This window comes from Podarcis cretensis (genome assembly GCF_951804945.1).
Source record: "Podarcis cretensis genome assembly, chromosome: 8".
Lineage (NCBI taxonomy): Eukaryota > Metazoa > Chordata > Lepidosauria > Squamata > Lacertidae > Podarcis > Podarcis cretensis.
This window is the reverse complement of record NC_137177.1, coordinates 35,808,929-35,824,014: the sequence shown is the minus strand read 5'-3', so window position 1 is coordinate 35,824,014 and position 15,086 is coordinate 35,808,929. Positions and strand designations below refer to the sequence as shown.

The window sequence follows — 15,086 nt, the reverse complement described above, 5'->3', positions numbered from 1 at the left end:
AATCACACAGCTCATGGACATGTTCTAGCTAGGCAAAAGCAGTTGAGGAGGGTGCTGAGCCAGGCAGATGAGGGCTGTGGCCTTGGGGAGAAGGGGTGTGCCCTGCAAAAGACTCCCAGCCACATTCAGACCCAGGTTTGAGGTTCTCCACCCCTGATAACAGAGTCAGCTGGTCTAAAGGGGTCCCCCATTTCAAGTCATTCCCTGGCACAGATCCACCCTTAAACTCCACAGGACACACAGGGGCTGTTGCAGGCCTGCCCACGAACACCAGAGCAGGAGATATGGGAATGTGTGAAAGCCATGCTGTCTCTGGATTTACACCTTCAAAAGCTGGATCCTTGTAGCTAAAGGGAGTTGCAGTTTGTGCCCACGAAGGACTTGTTGTTCTGCCCTGGTAGGGATCATGTCTCTTGTTCTCCTGCCTCTCAGCCTATTCTATTTATTCAGGTTAAACCAACAGGCTCCTCAAATCTGCATATCTTTAAATAAATTAACATGCCAACTATTCCAGCTGGAATATTTAATCCTCCTTCCCTCCCATCCACATGGAATTTCAATATGCATTATTGTCATTTTGTGTACTCCAGTGGCCATTTTTGTTTAAGGGACGGTACCTGCCTTCCCTTGCTTGTTCTACCTGAAGCAGGTTAGCCATCAAAATAATCCAGCCATCCCTGCTCTCGCTCCCTCTGTGTGGGTAGAAGGGGGGGAGCTCTGACCCGCCAGCCCCCTCTCAACCACTTCCTGTTGCTCAGCAGCGTTAATGGAAAACAGACCCCATCTTTGCCTCTCTGACTCTTTTCATTCCCAAGCAAGAGGACGGAGCAGGGGCGTCCTTCCGTGGCAGAGGGGCTCCATTTTTCCCTCCTGGCACCCCTGGTGCTCCCGCGTCCCTCTTCTCCGTGTGCCTGGTGAGTATGCCATGGCGAGCAGCCTTCCCCCACCCCACCCGCATCTCTAATGTCTTCCCACCCAGGGATCCAGGCGACCCAGTTCTTTGCTCACTGGAGAAAGAGGAACGGCTTCTGCGTCAAGCCACTTAGCTTGAGGTTCTCCACCATGTTTCACAAGGAAGGTAGCGGAGAAATCTCCCCCCACCCCGATTCTGCTCTGTGTGTGTGTGTGTGTTCATGTGTTTGCTTGTATGTAGGGAGAGGAACTGATCTGGGCCTGTTAGCTCAGTGCAAGCATGCTCAAATTTGCATCTTGGGCACAGACTTGAGTTCTCTCAGATGCTAGAATTCAGCCGGAGAACAAGCTAGCCACCTTCCTCCTCTCCGGTCCTACTTAACTTCTGCAACCCTTCTAATCCTTGGAATTAGGGAGCCATTGTTTTCAAATGTGTAGCAGTTGACTGTAGTTACTCAGCAATGTCCCTCTGCATATGTTCAATGACCCAATTGCTATTTCACAGAACCAGAGAGTTGGAAGAGACCTTGAAGCTCGTCCACTTGAAACCCCTGTTCGGTGCAAAGACACCCATTGCTTCAGCATCCCATCCAACCTCTGCTTAAAAACCTCTAACAAAAGAGAGTCCACCACAGCCTGTTCCTAATAGCTCACGTTATCAGGAAGTTCTTTCTAATAAGGCAAAATCCTTTTTCCTGTGATTTGAATCTGTTGTTTCAGAAGTCCTACAGATTTGCCCCATCTCTGTGACAGCCCTTCAGATATTTGAAAGTAGTCGTCATTGTATCTTGTTCAGGCTAAATATACTCAGCTGCTTCAACCTAAAGACCTAGGAAGAAAGGGGTCCTCTTGCCCCTCCCCGTGTTAGTTTGCTTGCTTGCCCACCCGAACCCCAACCTCTGGACACATTCCAATGTGTCAATAGCCTTTTTAAGCTCCAGTGCCCAGAAGTTAACACTGTTCTCCATATGAGGCCTGGTCACAACAGAATGGAACAGCACCGTTCCTTGTGATCTGGATGCTATCGTGCTGATGCAGCCTAGAATTTCACTAGCCTTTGTAGACACCCCATCCCACTGCTGACTCAACAGTGGGGCTGCTGATGCCATGTGTCCCAGCGCTGAATACTAGACTCTGTGTCAGCATCAAGCATCCTTGGGCAGCTTCCAGAATTGCAGTACCTTGGCATGGTCCACTGCTGATGCCTTCCCTAGAGCTCCCATAATTTTGATGGGGTGGGGGAGCACTATGAGCACGGCAATGGGGTCTATCCAGCTTTTAAATTTCCCAACAATGCCCCTGGCCTAATGTTGCTTTGGGGTACTGTATGAAATTTTAAAAGTACATAGATTTCACTGCCCAGCAGTCAGCTAAGCCCATCAGAGGACATTGTTGCCCAAGGCAAACCTGAAGCTGGCTCTGATGAAGGCCTTGAGAAGGGGCTCCAGGTCCAAATCCACCCCCTTCTTCCACCTTGCCCTGCCTTTAAAGCCTGCTAGGGTCAAAGACATGAGATAAAGTCCACAGGGCACTAGGCTTCTTCAAAGCTCAGTGTTGCTTCCTGGGTTTGGGCCATGAAAGCTTTCTCCTGCCATCTTGGCAGCACATGGCTCAGCAATGAGGACTGGAGCATGATGGCAATGCCCATTCCTGTTAGCACATTCCCAGCAGGACCAGGAATTGCTGCTGAAAAGTCCGGGCGACATTCTTGTTCATGGCTCTGGCTGGGGCCAAATGGACTTAGCTGCCCCAGTTGGGTGCTCTTCAGCAGTTGCAATAATGCATATATAGAGTGCTGCAGACTCCCCTAAGCAGTCAGGACTCGGTCTCAACCTAAGGATCCAGTTGAGAATATTGCAGAGATGAGAGAGTGAGCCAAGGGCACCCCAGGATGACCGTCAGCCGGTGGCCTTATTGCAAGCGCACACCCTTTGTCTTGGGACTCCGTTTCTCTTTCCACCTGTAACTGCTTCCTCCTCCAGCTCTCCAGCCTGCCAGCTGACTATGAAGATGCAGGACTTCCTTGCTCTTGTGCCTCCAACAGCACTGAGACCATTTGTCCTTTCACCTGCTAAAGTCTGCGGCCCAGTGTGCTTTTACAAAGACACAGTTACACTTTGCAGCTGAGCAGTTGGCACCCTGAGTCACCCCCTCCACTGCTCTCTCCCTGCACTTCAAGCCTCTTGACTTTGCTTTAATCATTAACCAGATGTTTGAGCTGTGCAGAGACCAGGGAATGGGAGGGGGGCCCCGCTGGATGGTGGGAGCTTATAGGAACTGAGCTGCTGCATTGAGGGGAGGAGGGGAAGATTGTGGAAGAGGTTGCAAGGGTCAATCTAGGACCACTTCACATTATTTTAGTGGCCCTAGTCTGGACTCATAATGTGCCTATGGCAGGGTCCCCTCAAGGCTGGCAGCTTCAACCTCATCACCCCTCTTTGTGGTAGTGAAGTGTCAACTGTCACTCAAGCCTGGCCACTTCATTGACTTGCCTCCCTCCCTCCCTCCCCCCCCCCCCAACAGATAAGCCAACCAGCTCTTTGTCGGACAGATACAGCCAGACATATAAGTACAGATTGGGAAAAGCCACTGAATTGGCTGGGGGAATAGCTCCACTACTTGAGGCAGTGACTGCCCCCCCTCCGCCGCCACCACAAACAAGAGAGGGGCCCCAGCACCCCCATTTCCTGTGGCTGAATACTTGGCATCCCTCCTCCTGCTCCTTGCCAGAAGCCCCCCCACCCCACCGAAGGGGGTCTGTGTTTTCTATTGCTGGCCTGGCTTGACTCATCTCTGCTGATGTGTCACATTTTTTGGATTTTTCTCTTCATCCTCCATCCATCCAGATATTTCTGGGAAAAACAGGATCTGGCTGCCCCTGTGTCCGCTGCCCCACTTGGGCTAAACTCAGCAGCCATCGCTCTCAGTCCCAGGAAAACTCCAGCTGCCAAACTTGCTGCAGCCAAGGAGACGGGACAGCTGCTTTTGAGCTCAGTGTTCTGAAGCGGAGAAAGAGAGAGAGGATGCTAGAGGAGGCCTGATCCTTCCTAGCCCCATTGCCACTGCTGGAGTTCTGAGGTTAGTGACTAAAAGGCTGAGGGACTTAAAGGCTGGAGCGCCCAGAGGTATGAGAGCACTTTCGTGTGCCAGGAAAACATGTGTGCCAAATCTGAACCAATGGCGGAGGGGAGCAGTCACTTTATATTTCTGGATCAGGTGGCCGGATCCTTTTCCTTATCAGGCTGACCAGTATTTCTAATATATTTGGGGAGGTGGGGGTGGGCAGCCGCCCACATTCTTGGAAGGGTTCCTGCACTGAAAGTTTGGTTGTCTGCAGTGTTTCTCCCTAAGACAGGGCACCTGGCGTTTGTCTTTTTGATAACAGGGTTTGCAAAACCTGCTGGAACTGGATGCTGCATTTGTGGCCTGTGCGCGGTTTTGACATTTTGGGGGAGAAGTCCTGGCAACAGCAGGAGAGGCTATTTTGATGCGCACCAAAAAAACCTCCCTTGCGGGGTGTGCCAACCAGTGTGGCCTCCTGGGACCAGTGCCTTGGCGTCAGTGCTTGTTTTCTCTCCTGTGGGACTGAGTTAAACTTAACATGCCACATCTAATGAGCACCCTTCCCATTGGAGGCATGCTGCCAGGGTGCCGTTTTGGGAGCTTAATCCGAGAACCTCTTAGCTTGGAGAAACAGGAACAGAGTGTCTCTGCGCCATGTGCAGAGAGAGACTTTCCCCTCTCAAACTAAGAAATTGCTGCTCCGGTATAGTTAAGCTTACTGACTGGTTTCCCATCCAGAAGGAGGCAGCCTTGGGGGCCCATCCAGCACTCCTCCTTTTTAAAACCAACCTCTGCTGATGAAGCCCGGTACCAAATCTGAGAGGCCCAAAGGAGCCGTTTTCTGCCTCTGCTGGCAGGAGGGTGTTTCTCTTGCCCTGGCTGTGCAAACACACCCAGCGGGTCTTGATGCCAACCCAAGCCCAACCTTGGAGGCCTCCCTGGTGCGGAGAGAGAGGGTCCTTTGTGTGGACCTCTTTTGATCCTGACTTCCTTCCGTGGACTCTGGGCCCCTTTGACCACCACGGCAGGTGGGCGGGCACAGGGACAGCTCCTTTCGCAAAGGATTTTGCAGTCCATTGGCCCTTGCAAGCCTCTCCTCCTTGCTGCCTGGCCCTCTGCTGCCTGGGGGCTGCTCCTCCCCTGAACGCAGAGAAACAGGAGGCCTTCTCTTCTCCTCCCTCTGTGTGTCCCTGGGTGTGTGTGTGTCCAGCCCAGGCTTCCTGCTCCAGGGGAGGGGGCGGGTTCACTGTCCAAAGGGAGCCAGGCCGGTCCTGACATTTGTGCGCTTCCAGCTGCACGGAAGTGAGCGGCAGTTTCCATTAGCCGCTCAGTCCAGAGGCCAGTCTGCTGCTGCTCTGTAAGATCCCGCTCAAGCGGGGGGGGGGGGCTCCCATTCTCCCCTCCTTCTCAGAGGCTCCTTTCTTCTGACAGGGACTGCAATGGAGGCAGAGCAGCAGCCTTGAATTCGGACAGACCCTGCGCTCGGTAAGCCTGGCAACCTTTCTCAATGTTGGTCTGCTAGCTGGATTCTGTGGCTGCTAATTGCATGAGCCGCTTTGTAACGGTCCCATTCAAATCTGCTTTGAAGATAGCAAACTTTTAAGAAAGGAGAGCTGGAAGTTGCCCATCCACATCTATGCACTTGGATAGCAGACCAAGCACAGGGCCACAGGTTGCCTGACCCACAAACTTCCCTGCCAGGGTGCGATGTACTCTATTTGCATCGAAAGCACAGTAAATACTGGCAAGCTTTCGTGAATTAGTGCATCCAAAGTTTATGCAATTGCGTCCTCTTTGCCCCTCTTTTGGTGTTGCATCTCATCCTTTTCGGGTGATGCCTGAGAGGGGATCCTGTCCCTGTGCCATTTGGGAAGGATGGGCTGATAGACGGAGCTTTGTGGAAGGAGCTTCTCAGTGGAAATAGTGGGTGAACAAGCCTTGGGATTCCAGTCCGATTCTACTCTGGCAACTGTTCCTTTAGAAGAAGTCGTGCTTGTTCCTAGAATCAAAGAATTGTAGAGTTGGAAGGGACCCCAAGAGTCATCTAGCCTTGCAATGCAGGAATCACAGCTAAAGAATCTCTGGCAGATGGCCATCCAACCTCTGCTTTAAAACTTCCAGTGAAGGAGAGTCCCCACCTCTAGGGACAGCCCTGTTGGCTCCATCTCTGGCCTCTTCCTCGCATCCTTTACTGTAGTGGCATGAATAACCTACTCAGGTGTAGCTCCTGAACCTTCATGGCTCACTTTCACCAATGGATGGGGTAACTGCTCTTAATTTCACAAAGCAGACCTGGCTAGCTATCACCTCTGCCCTTGGAGGGTCCTCTCTTATCCCAAATTGGGGGAGGGGGCTTGCTGTGGATGCAAGAGCACTCCGCCCATGCTCAGAGACAGAATTTATTATTAAATTCTAGGCTGAGTCTTGCCGATGACTTGTACCTCCAGTCAAGTCCCCCAGTGACATCTTAATATCCTGTTGTTACTGGGTGAGATCAGTTTCTACATCTTTAATGCTCTGTGGAAAATCCCATTTCACGGAGCCTTTCCCAGTCCCTACTAACATTACGTCTTCAGCCAAAGCTGCAGTTCACCATAACATATTCACAAAGTCTCCCCCCACCCCCCAAAAAACACCCAAACTCCTCTTCCCTTTTTAAAAATTTGATGTTATATAGAACCCATAAACAGCCTAAGGGGTGAAATTGAAAAATTAACTTTCTAGATTTGCTCTCCCCCAAATAACAGGCAATGTTTCCTCAATGTGAGGGATGCACCCTGTGCATGCTTTTGATTATTCTTGTCTTTGTTGTTAGCTAGCACATTCCCAGAGATGTGCTTAAAGCAACATTGAGCACCAGGACTGTGCCTGAAGCTGCGTCTGTGTTTGGCTTCTGCTGGTTTTCCCCCCTTCCCGCCCCCTCCCTCCCTCCCCTGCATTCCTGGACTCTTGGCTTCCTGCTGCAACAGGCCAGGCATCATTGGGCAATTTGGTCAGCACAGGAGAGACTCCAACCAAGCCAAGCCAGTTTCCATTTTAATTTCAGGCTCAGCTGGAGGAGGAATGGCCTGGTCCCTCTTTGAAATTCATTCACCCTCAAAAAAAAAAAAAGTACCAGTGGGGGTGGGAGAGAATCTGAGGCACCTTCTAAATTGCTTTCCCTACTCACAAAAGGTTCCTCTGCAATCTTTTTCTTTCTTTATTCTCCCCTGCTTGATATTTGAAAAAATAGGACAAAGCTGGGCTTTGTTGGTGAGACTGGTTTTATAAGAGAAATCTCTATTTTTAAAATTATTCCATTATCTCAAATTATTTTGATCAGATTATGGAAGCATTTATTTCTATGCTTATTAGCTAAAACAGATGAAAAACAGGTTATGGGGGGACCCCTTTCCTACCCATACCCCAATATGCGTGTGTTGCACTCCAGTTAGTGATCGATGGCACAAGTCTGTTTTTCTGCATTTTTTGTTGTTTTTTTTAAGGGTTTCATCCTCTGTGCCCAAATGTCTCATTTTCATTTCCAAGTTTTACAGATATTTTTGCAAGTGGTTTTTAGACTCCATTTCCCATTGCATCCCTGCTGTACTGCCATGGGGTTGGTCGAGGGGTGTGTGCGTAATTTCCAACATCACAGACAAATGAGAAGAGGCAGTTCTTACCTTTGATGAAAGTTAGCAGCAACACCCCCTTGTTCCCTCCCTTACAACTTTGTTGTTATCCCCGACTTATATGGAAATACTGCTTAGCCAGTCTGGTAGGAGCTGAACAGACCCCTGATGCAGGACCTTGTCTGCATTCCTTGTAGAGATGAACAGTGGGAGGTAACAGGAGGAGTTGCTCTCCTTCCCAGCAGAAGTGACCAAACTCACACCCCAGATCAACAAGGCAGTGGTAGTCAACAAGCTACGTAAAGGTAAAGGGACCCCTGACCATTAGGTCCAGTCGTGACTGACTCTGGGGTTGCGGCGCTCATCTCGTTTTATTGGCCAAGGGAGCTGGCGTATAGCTTCCGGGTCATGTGGCCAGCATGACTAAGCCACTTCTGGCGAACCAGAGCAATGCACGGAAATGCCATTTACCTTCCCGCCAGAGCGGTACCTATTTATCTACTTGCACTTTGACGTGCTTTCGAACTGCTAGGTTGGCAGGAGCAGGGACCGAGTAATGGGAGCTCACCCCATCGTGGGGATTCGAACTGCCGACCTTCTGATCAGCAAGTCCTACGTTCTGTAGTTTAATCCACAGTGCCACCCGCGTCCCAGTCACCAAGCTAGATGACTCTAAAAGCGGTTTAGACAAATTCACAGAGGAGAGGGCTATTGTTGACCAGTGGCATAGCGTGGGTTGTCAGCACCCGGGGCAAGGCAAGTAATTTGCGCCCCCTAACCCTAGATTTGCGCCCCCTAACCCTATCCCTAACCCTAACCCCCAGATGTTGCGGCCGGCACCCCCGGCACCCCCCACGCTACGCCACTGTTGTTGACTAACAACCATGATAGCTACTAGCCACGACCAGTCAGAGGCAGCAATACTTCTGAATACCAGTTGCTGGAAACCACTGGAAAAATCCTGGTTGCTGTTTCCCCTTTAGGGCATCAGATTGGCCACTGTGAGAACAGGATGCTGGACTAGATGGGCCATGGGCCTGATCCCGCAGGCTGGTCTTATGTTGTTATGTTTGGGGCCCATAACTTTGCATGGTTTATCCTTAGCATGTTCAGAAGAGGAGGTAATTTTTCCCCAAAAACAACCCCCTCTTTCTTCTCTGGCCTGCTGCCCAGCCCAGCTGCCTGGCTCTCATCAAAGGGTCGCTCAGAGCTTTAGGAAATCTTGGACTCATGAAAAGCTTGTGGGGTGAGGGGGGGAGAGTTCTGTTTGCAGATGAGGCTGGCATCTGCCTGGATGGCTCCTGAAAATGGGTGGCTGTGAGCTGCTCATTGCTCAAGGGGGCATCCAATCCAGCATGTTGTCCTGAATGGGGGTGAGGTGCTTTCTATCTATTATTCAGTGGAAGTGGGGGCCAGGAATAATTATTTGCCCAAGGCCCTGTTTAAGGAGTCAGTGCTGTGGGTAGTAATATTGGTGAAAATTTGTGTTCACATGCAGCTTGAGAATCTTCAAAGCTTTTGACTCAGATCTAGTTTGAACCTGAGAGTCTCAGACCCAACCTGTCCTTCTGTCCTCAATACCTTTTTGCTCTGATTGCAGGTTTGATCCCCGTATGGGACAGCCACATATTCCTGCATTGCAAGGGGTTGGACTAGATTATACTCAGGGTTCCTTCCAGCATCTACAATTCTATGACTATCAGCTTCTTCCCTGACCCTTGTTCTGTCCACCCTGGAGTGTGTCCTCTGGACCCTTTGCAACATCCTTTCAACCTGCCAGAAATAGCCTTGACCTGGAAGACTCCTGAGTGCGGGTGGCTGTTGCTGGGTGGGGGCAGAGGAAGAGGCAACATCCGGTCTCCAAACAACAAGCCATCTTCCCACCACTGAGGATGCATCTTTTCCTGTGACAGTGGCAGGAAGTGCCCTGGGGGTGGGGGGCTTAAGGGATGAGGGAAGAGAGGAAACATTTGCTGGGACTCTGTTCCCAGGGTCATGCACAAGCGTAAATTAAACATTGGGCCTCAGTGCATGACAAGGCAGTGTGAATAATGCATTGGGTTTGGGTATGGAGAAACTTGGGTTCAAACCCTGTTTGGGCATGAAACTCAAAGGCCTGGGTCATTGAGAGGATTAAATGCCACAGGAAATTCTTTGTATCCTTTGGCGCCCCTCTTTTCAGCTTGCAGAGTCACTGACAGATGCCTCCATCCAAGCTTGCCCGGGGTGTGGTGTATGACGCATGTCAGAAGAGGCCCCCTGGGAGGGATGACTGTCACAGGACTTTGTAGCCTGAGAGGCTGTACTGTCCAGCAACCCCATGACTGGCCTGGGGGCCTGAGGGAAGCAAGGCAGCTGTTTTGCTAATTAATGGGGGGGGGCAGTTGTTTGGCACAGTCAAGCCCCCAAGGTTTCTTTTATTTGGCAATTTAAAACTATCTCAGCTGTTTGCCCTTTAAGCTTAAGAGTTCTGGGGCTGTGCACCCCACAGTGTGAGCAAAACCGAGAGAGAGGAGTTCTCAGGAGTGCCACAATCAATTTATTAAAAGCCCGACCCATTTTAGAGAAATTCCTTTGTTGGAGGCATCTTAGTAGACCTGCAACCCAAATGCATTAAACTTGTGTGCATTCAGCTTTATGTGACCTGGTTCTAAGAAATGATTCACAGTGGGGGCAGTGTACCTTGTTTTTATCCCACATGTTACTGAGGTGCTCATTTGTAGTGGTCTTTGTGTTTGACCCACATACAGTTTCCTGCATGCCCACCAAGTGGCATATTCTACATAACTGCTACTGCACATGGAGAAATGTTGGCTGGTATAAACTGTTGGATTTGTGAACATGTAAAATTTACTTGTATGATTACAGTGAATGCAGTGTCTGCAGGGATGGTGGCCAGAGAGCTTAGATATTCCCAAGATAATGGACTATGGTGGATTTTACATTAGAGTCGCTGCGGACCAACCAGTGCTTTAAGTTCCTTGTTCTTTTGTGATTAAAGGTTTGCTCTCTAAACATAGAACGCTATCTTGAGATGCCAATGTTTGTGAATACGATTCTGAAGACCATTGGTGACACTGTCCTATCTCAGACCACAAATAATTCTGTCCTTGCTCCTCAGCAGGGATATTGATAGAAGGTCCTCTGTGTTCTTTCTGAAGGCCCTTAGCCTGATGTTCTCTGCAATTCTTCATGGACACCCTGTCATTTAGTCCTCTTTCCAGTCGAGCTGCCTCCTGTCTGAACAAATCGTTAGATGAACCATGTCTCCTAATTCTAAGGAATTGGGCAGGAGTAATATGCTAATAACAACCCCTCCTCCCTGTCCTCCCAGGTGCCACTGAGGAGCCACCATGGAGACCCACAAGCGGGAGATGGAGCTGCTGAGCAACAGCATGGCAGCCTATGCACACATTCGAGGTGGGTCAGGAATTGAGGCAGGGGCAGACATATATGTGAGCAATGGCAGTCTCTGGCATTTGGCCGGAGGTGGCATCTTGTTCCCACTATCCGTCCTCAGCACACTATCTTGGGATGTGGAGGGAGGATCTTCTTCCTCCTGTTTCAAAATGGCAGGCCAACCTCCTTCCTTCCCATCCCCAGAATGGAGACTGGTTTACCTGCATTTATGAACTGACCGGCCAATTTAGCCACCAGCCTTTGGATTTCTTCTCTCAGAAGCCAATATAGTCCACTGCATTTCATGTTCAGGAACCCTCTTGGTCAACTTAACATTATAAAAGTTATATTGCTCCATACAGTGCAGTGTGATTTAGGATACCTCCTTGACTTCATAATGGAAAACAGTGGGAGGCATTCAACACCGTGCTCTTCCATTCATTCATTCATTCATTCATTCATAAACTAATTCGTATAGCACTGTGTCATTGAGGATGAAGGCTATCCATCCCTTGATGTGCAATTCACAAACGCCTGAAACTGAGCATTTACAAAGCAAAATAAATAAATAATACTCTGGTAACCATTTAAGAAACCTCAGCGAAAGACTACCATGTCAAATTAATTGCCTTCTTCCTGTACCCACTTCCGTATTCCTTCATTACATCCTAGCTATTCAAAGGCCATTTCTTTATTTCACACTGAAGAAACTATATCCCTATATTTTCTATATATGTCATTGTACTTTCCCTTCACCATAGTATTTATCTAAGTTTTAAGCACTTAGTACTGAACAGCCCTTCACCTCCAGCTGCACAATAGTTTAAATCTCTGGTGTCTTTCAGTGTTTGGCTACTAAAATTCCAGCATCCACAAAGAAATGGCAAATCAACTCAGTTTCTTACTGCCTAATGTCTACAGAGTCTGTGGGAGCCCCAGCTCCTAACCATTTCTGTCCCCTTCACTACCATTTGAATCTAAAAAGCCGGTCTCCTCGGTGGTCTTCCTAGCCTATTTCTGACCCTCTCCTCCATGTCTCTGTCATCTAGATCACCCTGAGAGCTTTGGCCTTTATTTCGTGCTGGGGGTCTGCTTTGGCCTTGTCTTGACCCTCTGCCTGCTGGTCATCCACATCTCATGGCAGCCTCAGGCCATCCCCCGCAAGCCCCGAAAAAGCCTACGCGACTTCAGTGAAGAAGAGGATGAGGAAGATGATGACGATGAGGAGGAAGAAGACACCATTGACCAAGCGGCTTCTGAGCCCCCCTTGGCTATGACGGAGCTGCCACTGGAGGCCCACTCCACCCCTGATGGGACCCTCACTGTCAACGTCTTTGCCTCGGCGGAAGAGCTGGAGCGTGCCCAGCGGCTGGAGGAGCGGGAACGCATCCTCCGGGAGATCTGGCGCAACGGGCAGCCTGACATCCTGGGCACAGGCACTGGCACCATTGGCAGAGTCCACTACTATTGACCCATGGTTGGCCATGGTCACATTCCTCACCCGGGCAGGGTGGACTGCTACTGAACTCTTGAACCCCCTTGTCTCACCCCAAGGGATTTATGGTTAATCACTTCACCCAGCCAGTATCTCAAACATTGCGAGACCTGCCCTGATGCCAGATAAGAGGCAGCGGTTTCACACAGGGGTGAGAGAGGATCAAGTGACAGTGATAAAATGGCAAGAAGGACCAAGATGAGTTAGTTAAACTGTTGGACAGCAAATTCAAGGACTCTGCTCCTTTTCCTCCTGGGAACTTGAGAGGGAAGGCAGTGCAGGCAAAGTAAAGGAGCAGCACACAGAACTAATGCCAGTTCTTTTGTTTATGTGTGAGGACTATTCCTGATTTTCAGAATGGACATGTGTAGGGAACATGGAAAGTGGTGTAGCAGTGCCCACTGCAGTAACCGAAAGGTACGGGGGTTGCAGTTCACCAGCCTGAACAGACCAAACTCAGTACTTGCATGCAGGACTCTGGCTTGCATTGTGCTTAACTGATTTAGTAGGCAAAAAAGGAATATGGCGCTCTTGAGGAGGATTGTGGCGGCAGTGGGGGGGGCGGGTCTTGTTGCACCTGTCCAGGTACCTCTAAAGGGATGGGTTGGAGGGAATAGACTGCAAGGAACTTCAACCCACCTGTGCTTACACACAACCACATACCAAGGGAGACAGATCAACCGTGACAAAGTTCTGTATCTCCCTTTCTTCCTGGCTGTGTTGGAAGCCTGTTTTTCTCCTACCCCTCCCCAATGGTGCTTATTATTTCAAGGAGCTGCGTAGGGAACAGGTAAGTGCCAACTTCAGTATTTTTCCACACTACCAGGAAACTCCCAGTGAATTCTCAGGGTGCAGCACTTCATCTCATCCCACCTTCAGCCAGGTTGATGCACAACTGGGGCGCATCCTGCAGGGAGGCAGCTTGGGGATGACCCCAGCACTTCCTTTGCTGCCTGACTCCTCTCATTCCACAAACAGGGTGTGGTTTGGCTAAGTATTATCAAGCAGCAGCATTGTCCAGTGGCCTTTATGGCTCTTTCCCCGGATGGAAAAAAAGGGGGGGGATTAGCAACCCTCCCACTGGTCCTGTGGGGCTTTGTGCCTGGTGCCCATGTCCCCCAGAAGGGGACTCTTTCAACTTTGCACAGACCCATGTTGTATACAGGACAAGCTTGGTTTTTAACAGGCCGGTAAACTTTTGTGTAAAAATGTGCCTTATCTTTCATAAACTTCATTCCAGTTTTCCACAACTTGCCTTGTGGTCTCACCTCTGGTCCTCTGCCTAATTTTACCTGGGTAACAAGGAAAATGGGGGAAGCAGGCGGGAAGGCTAGCTTTCCCCTGCCCCTGGTGGAACCTCCTTTGGTTGAGATGCTTTGCCAATGCCTCTCTCTCTAAGCCCCCTAATGCACAGGAAGGAGCCAGATGGGAGGTTTGAGAGGGCGGGGGGAGTCTGAGAGACTCTTGGCCATGTTCCAAGCATATTTTGGTAGTATAACTTCCTTTAACTTTCTCTCTGTCCCCATTCACACACACACAGACCAGCCAACATGAAGGATGTCTAGTCTTTTCCTGAAAAAGGCTGGTTCTCCTCTGCACCAGACCTTCCCTGTGTTGTTGGAAGAAGAGTTTTTTGTACCCATGCTACTTGAAGGCTCTTACTGACCTTCCTTGTTTGGGAGCCCTCTGCTTGGTTCCCACAAACCTCCTCCCCACCCCCACCTGTCCCTTGACTCAATCTTGGAAAACAGTAACAGGCTGGTGGGAAGGGGGGCGGGTCAGGTTGGGGTTGGCTTCCCAGGGTCAAAGCCTCTGTCCAGTAGCCGCATGTTTCCCCCCAGAGACACAGCACTGGTGATGTGGGAGGGGTGGAGAGTGAGAGCAGAGTAAATCTGTCTGGGCTGGGAATGGGCAGTGCGGAGCAGGGACAAGCACAGCTGAAAATCAGATGCTTAAAGAGTTTATTTTGCAATTAGGGAAAGCAACCAATTCTTCCATCCAAGAAAACAAACCCCACCCCTGACAGCATCTGACCCCTGGTAGGACATTTGGGGTCATTGGTCCTGGGACAAAAAGGGCTCAAGGCACACACCCCTTCCTCCCTGCTCCTTTTGCTCTTTATCCCACTCCTCCCTAGTTTGGCTTGATAAAAATAGCCCGTCCTCTCCTCCTGCTGCTGCTCTAATTGGAGCCAGATGTTTTCCTGCAGGCGGGGGGGGGGGGGGGCTGGGCAGGATGTTGCCTGGAATGCAGTGGATGAGGGGATGAGAAGGGGTGTTGGGGGCAGGAAGCCATCCGGCATCTAGGGAGTGGGAAAGGAAGGCAAGGCTTCCTGGTCCAGATGCCCCAAAGAGAGCCTGTGCCAGCCCAGGGTCTTCCCTGTTCCCATCTGTTGAAGGTTAGGAATGTGATATCTGTTTTTTATATCCACATCATCAACTATGTTGGGATTTCACACACACAGCATCTCCAAGGCCAGTGTCTCCAGCCACCCTGAAATCCTTCTGGGTTTTATCCTGCCCCACATTTTTTCAAGGCTTGTGTGCCACTTCTTTATGTCTGTGCATGGGAAGGTTATTATGCCAGCCTCTTAAGTGAGGCTTAAT

At 50.1% G+C, this 15,086-nt stretch overlaps 1 protein-coding gene across 4 annotated transcripts; it reads left to right on the top strand.

Moving 5' to 3' along the window:
* On the top strand, positions 1-13,730 carry EVA1B (eva-1 homolog B). 4 transcript variants are annotated; one of them, XM_079988510.1, is made up of 4 exons: positions 5-914; positions 5,407-5,460; positions 10,921-11,006; positions 12,035-13,730. In XM_079988510.1, exons 3-4 carry the CDS (start codon positions 10,940-10,942, stop codon positions 12,454-12,456), a joined length of 489 nt encoding a protein of 162 aa, XP_079844636.1. In that variant the 5' UTR covers positions 5-914; positions 5,407-5,460; positions 10,921-10,939; the 3' UTR covers positions 12,457-13,730. The 4 variants fall into 4 exon arrangements, with proteins under 4 accessions (XP_079844638.1, XP_079844636.1, XP_079844639.1 ...); XM_079988511.1 differs by lacking the exon at positions 5-914 and adding an exon at positions 3,462-3,990; XM_079988512.1 differs by lacking the exon at positions 5,407-5,460 and having other exon boundaries at positions 1-914.
* The last annotated feature ends 1,356 nt before the right edge of the window (positions 13,731-15,086 follow it).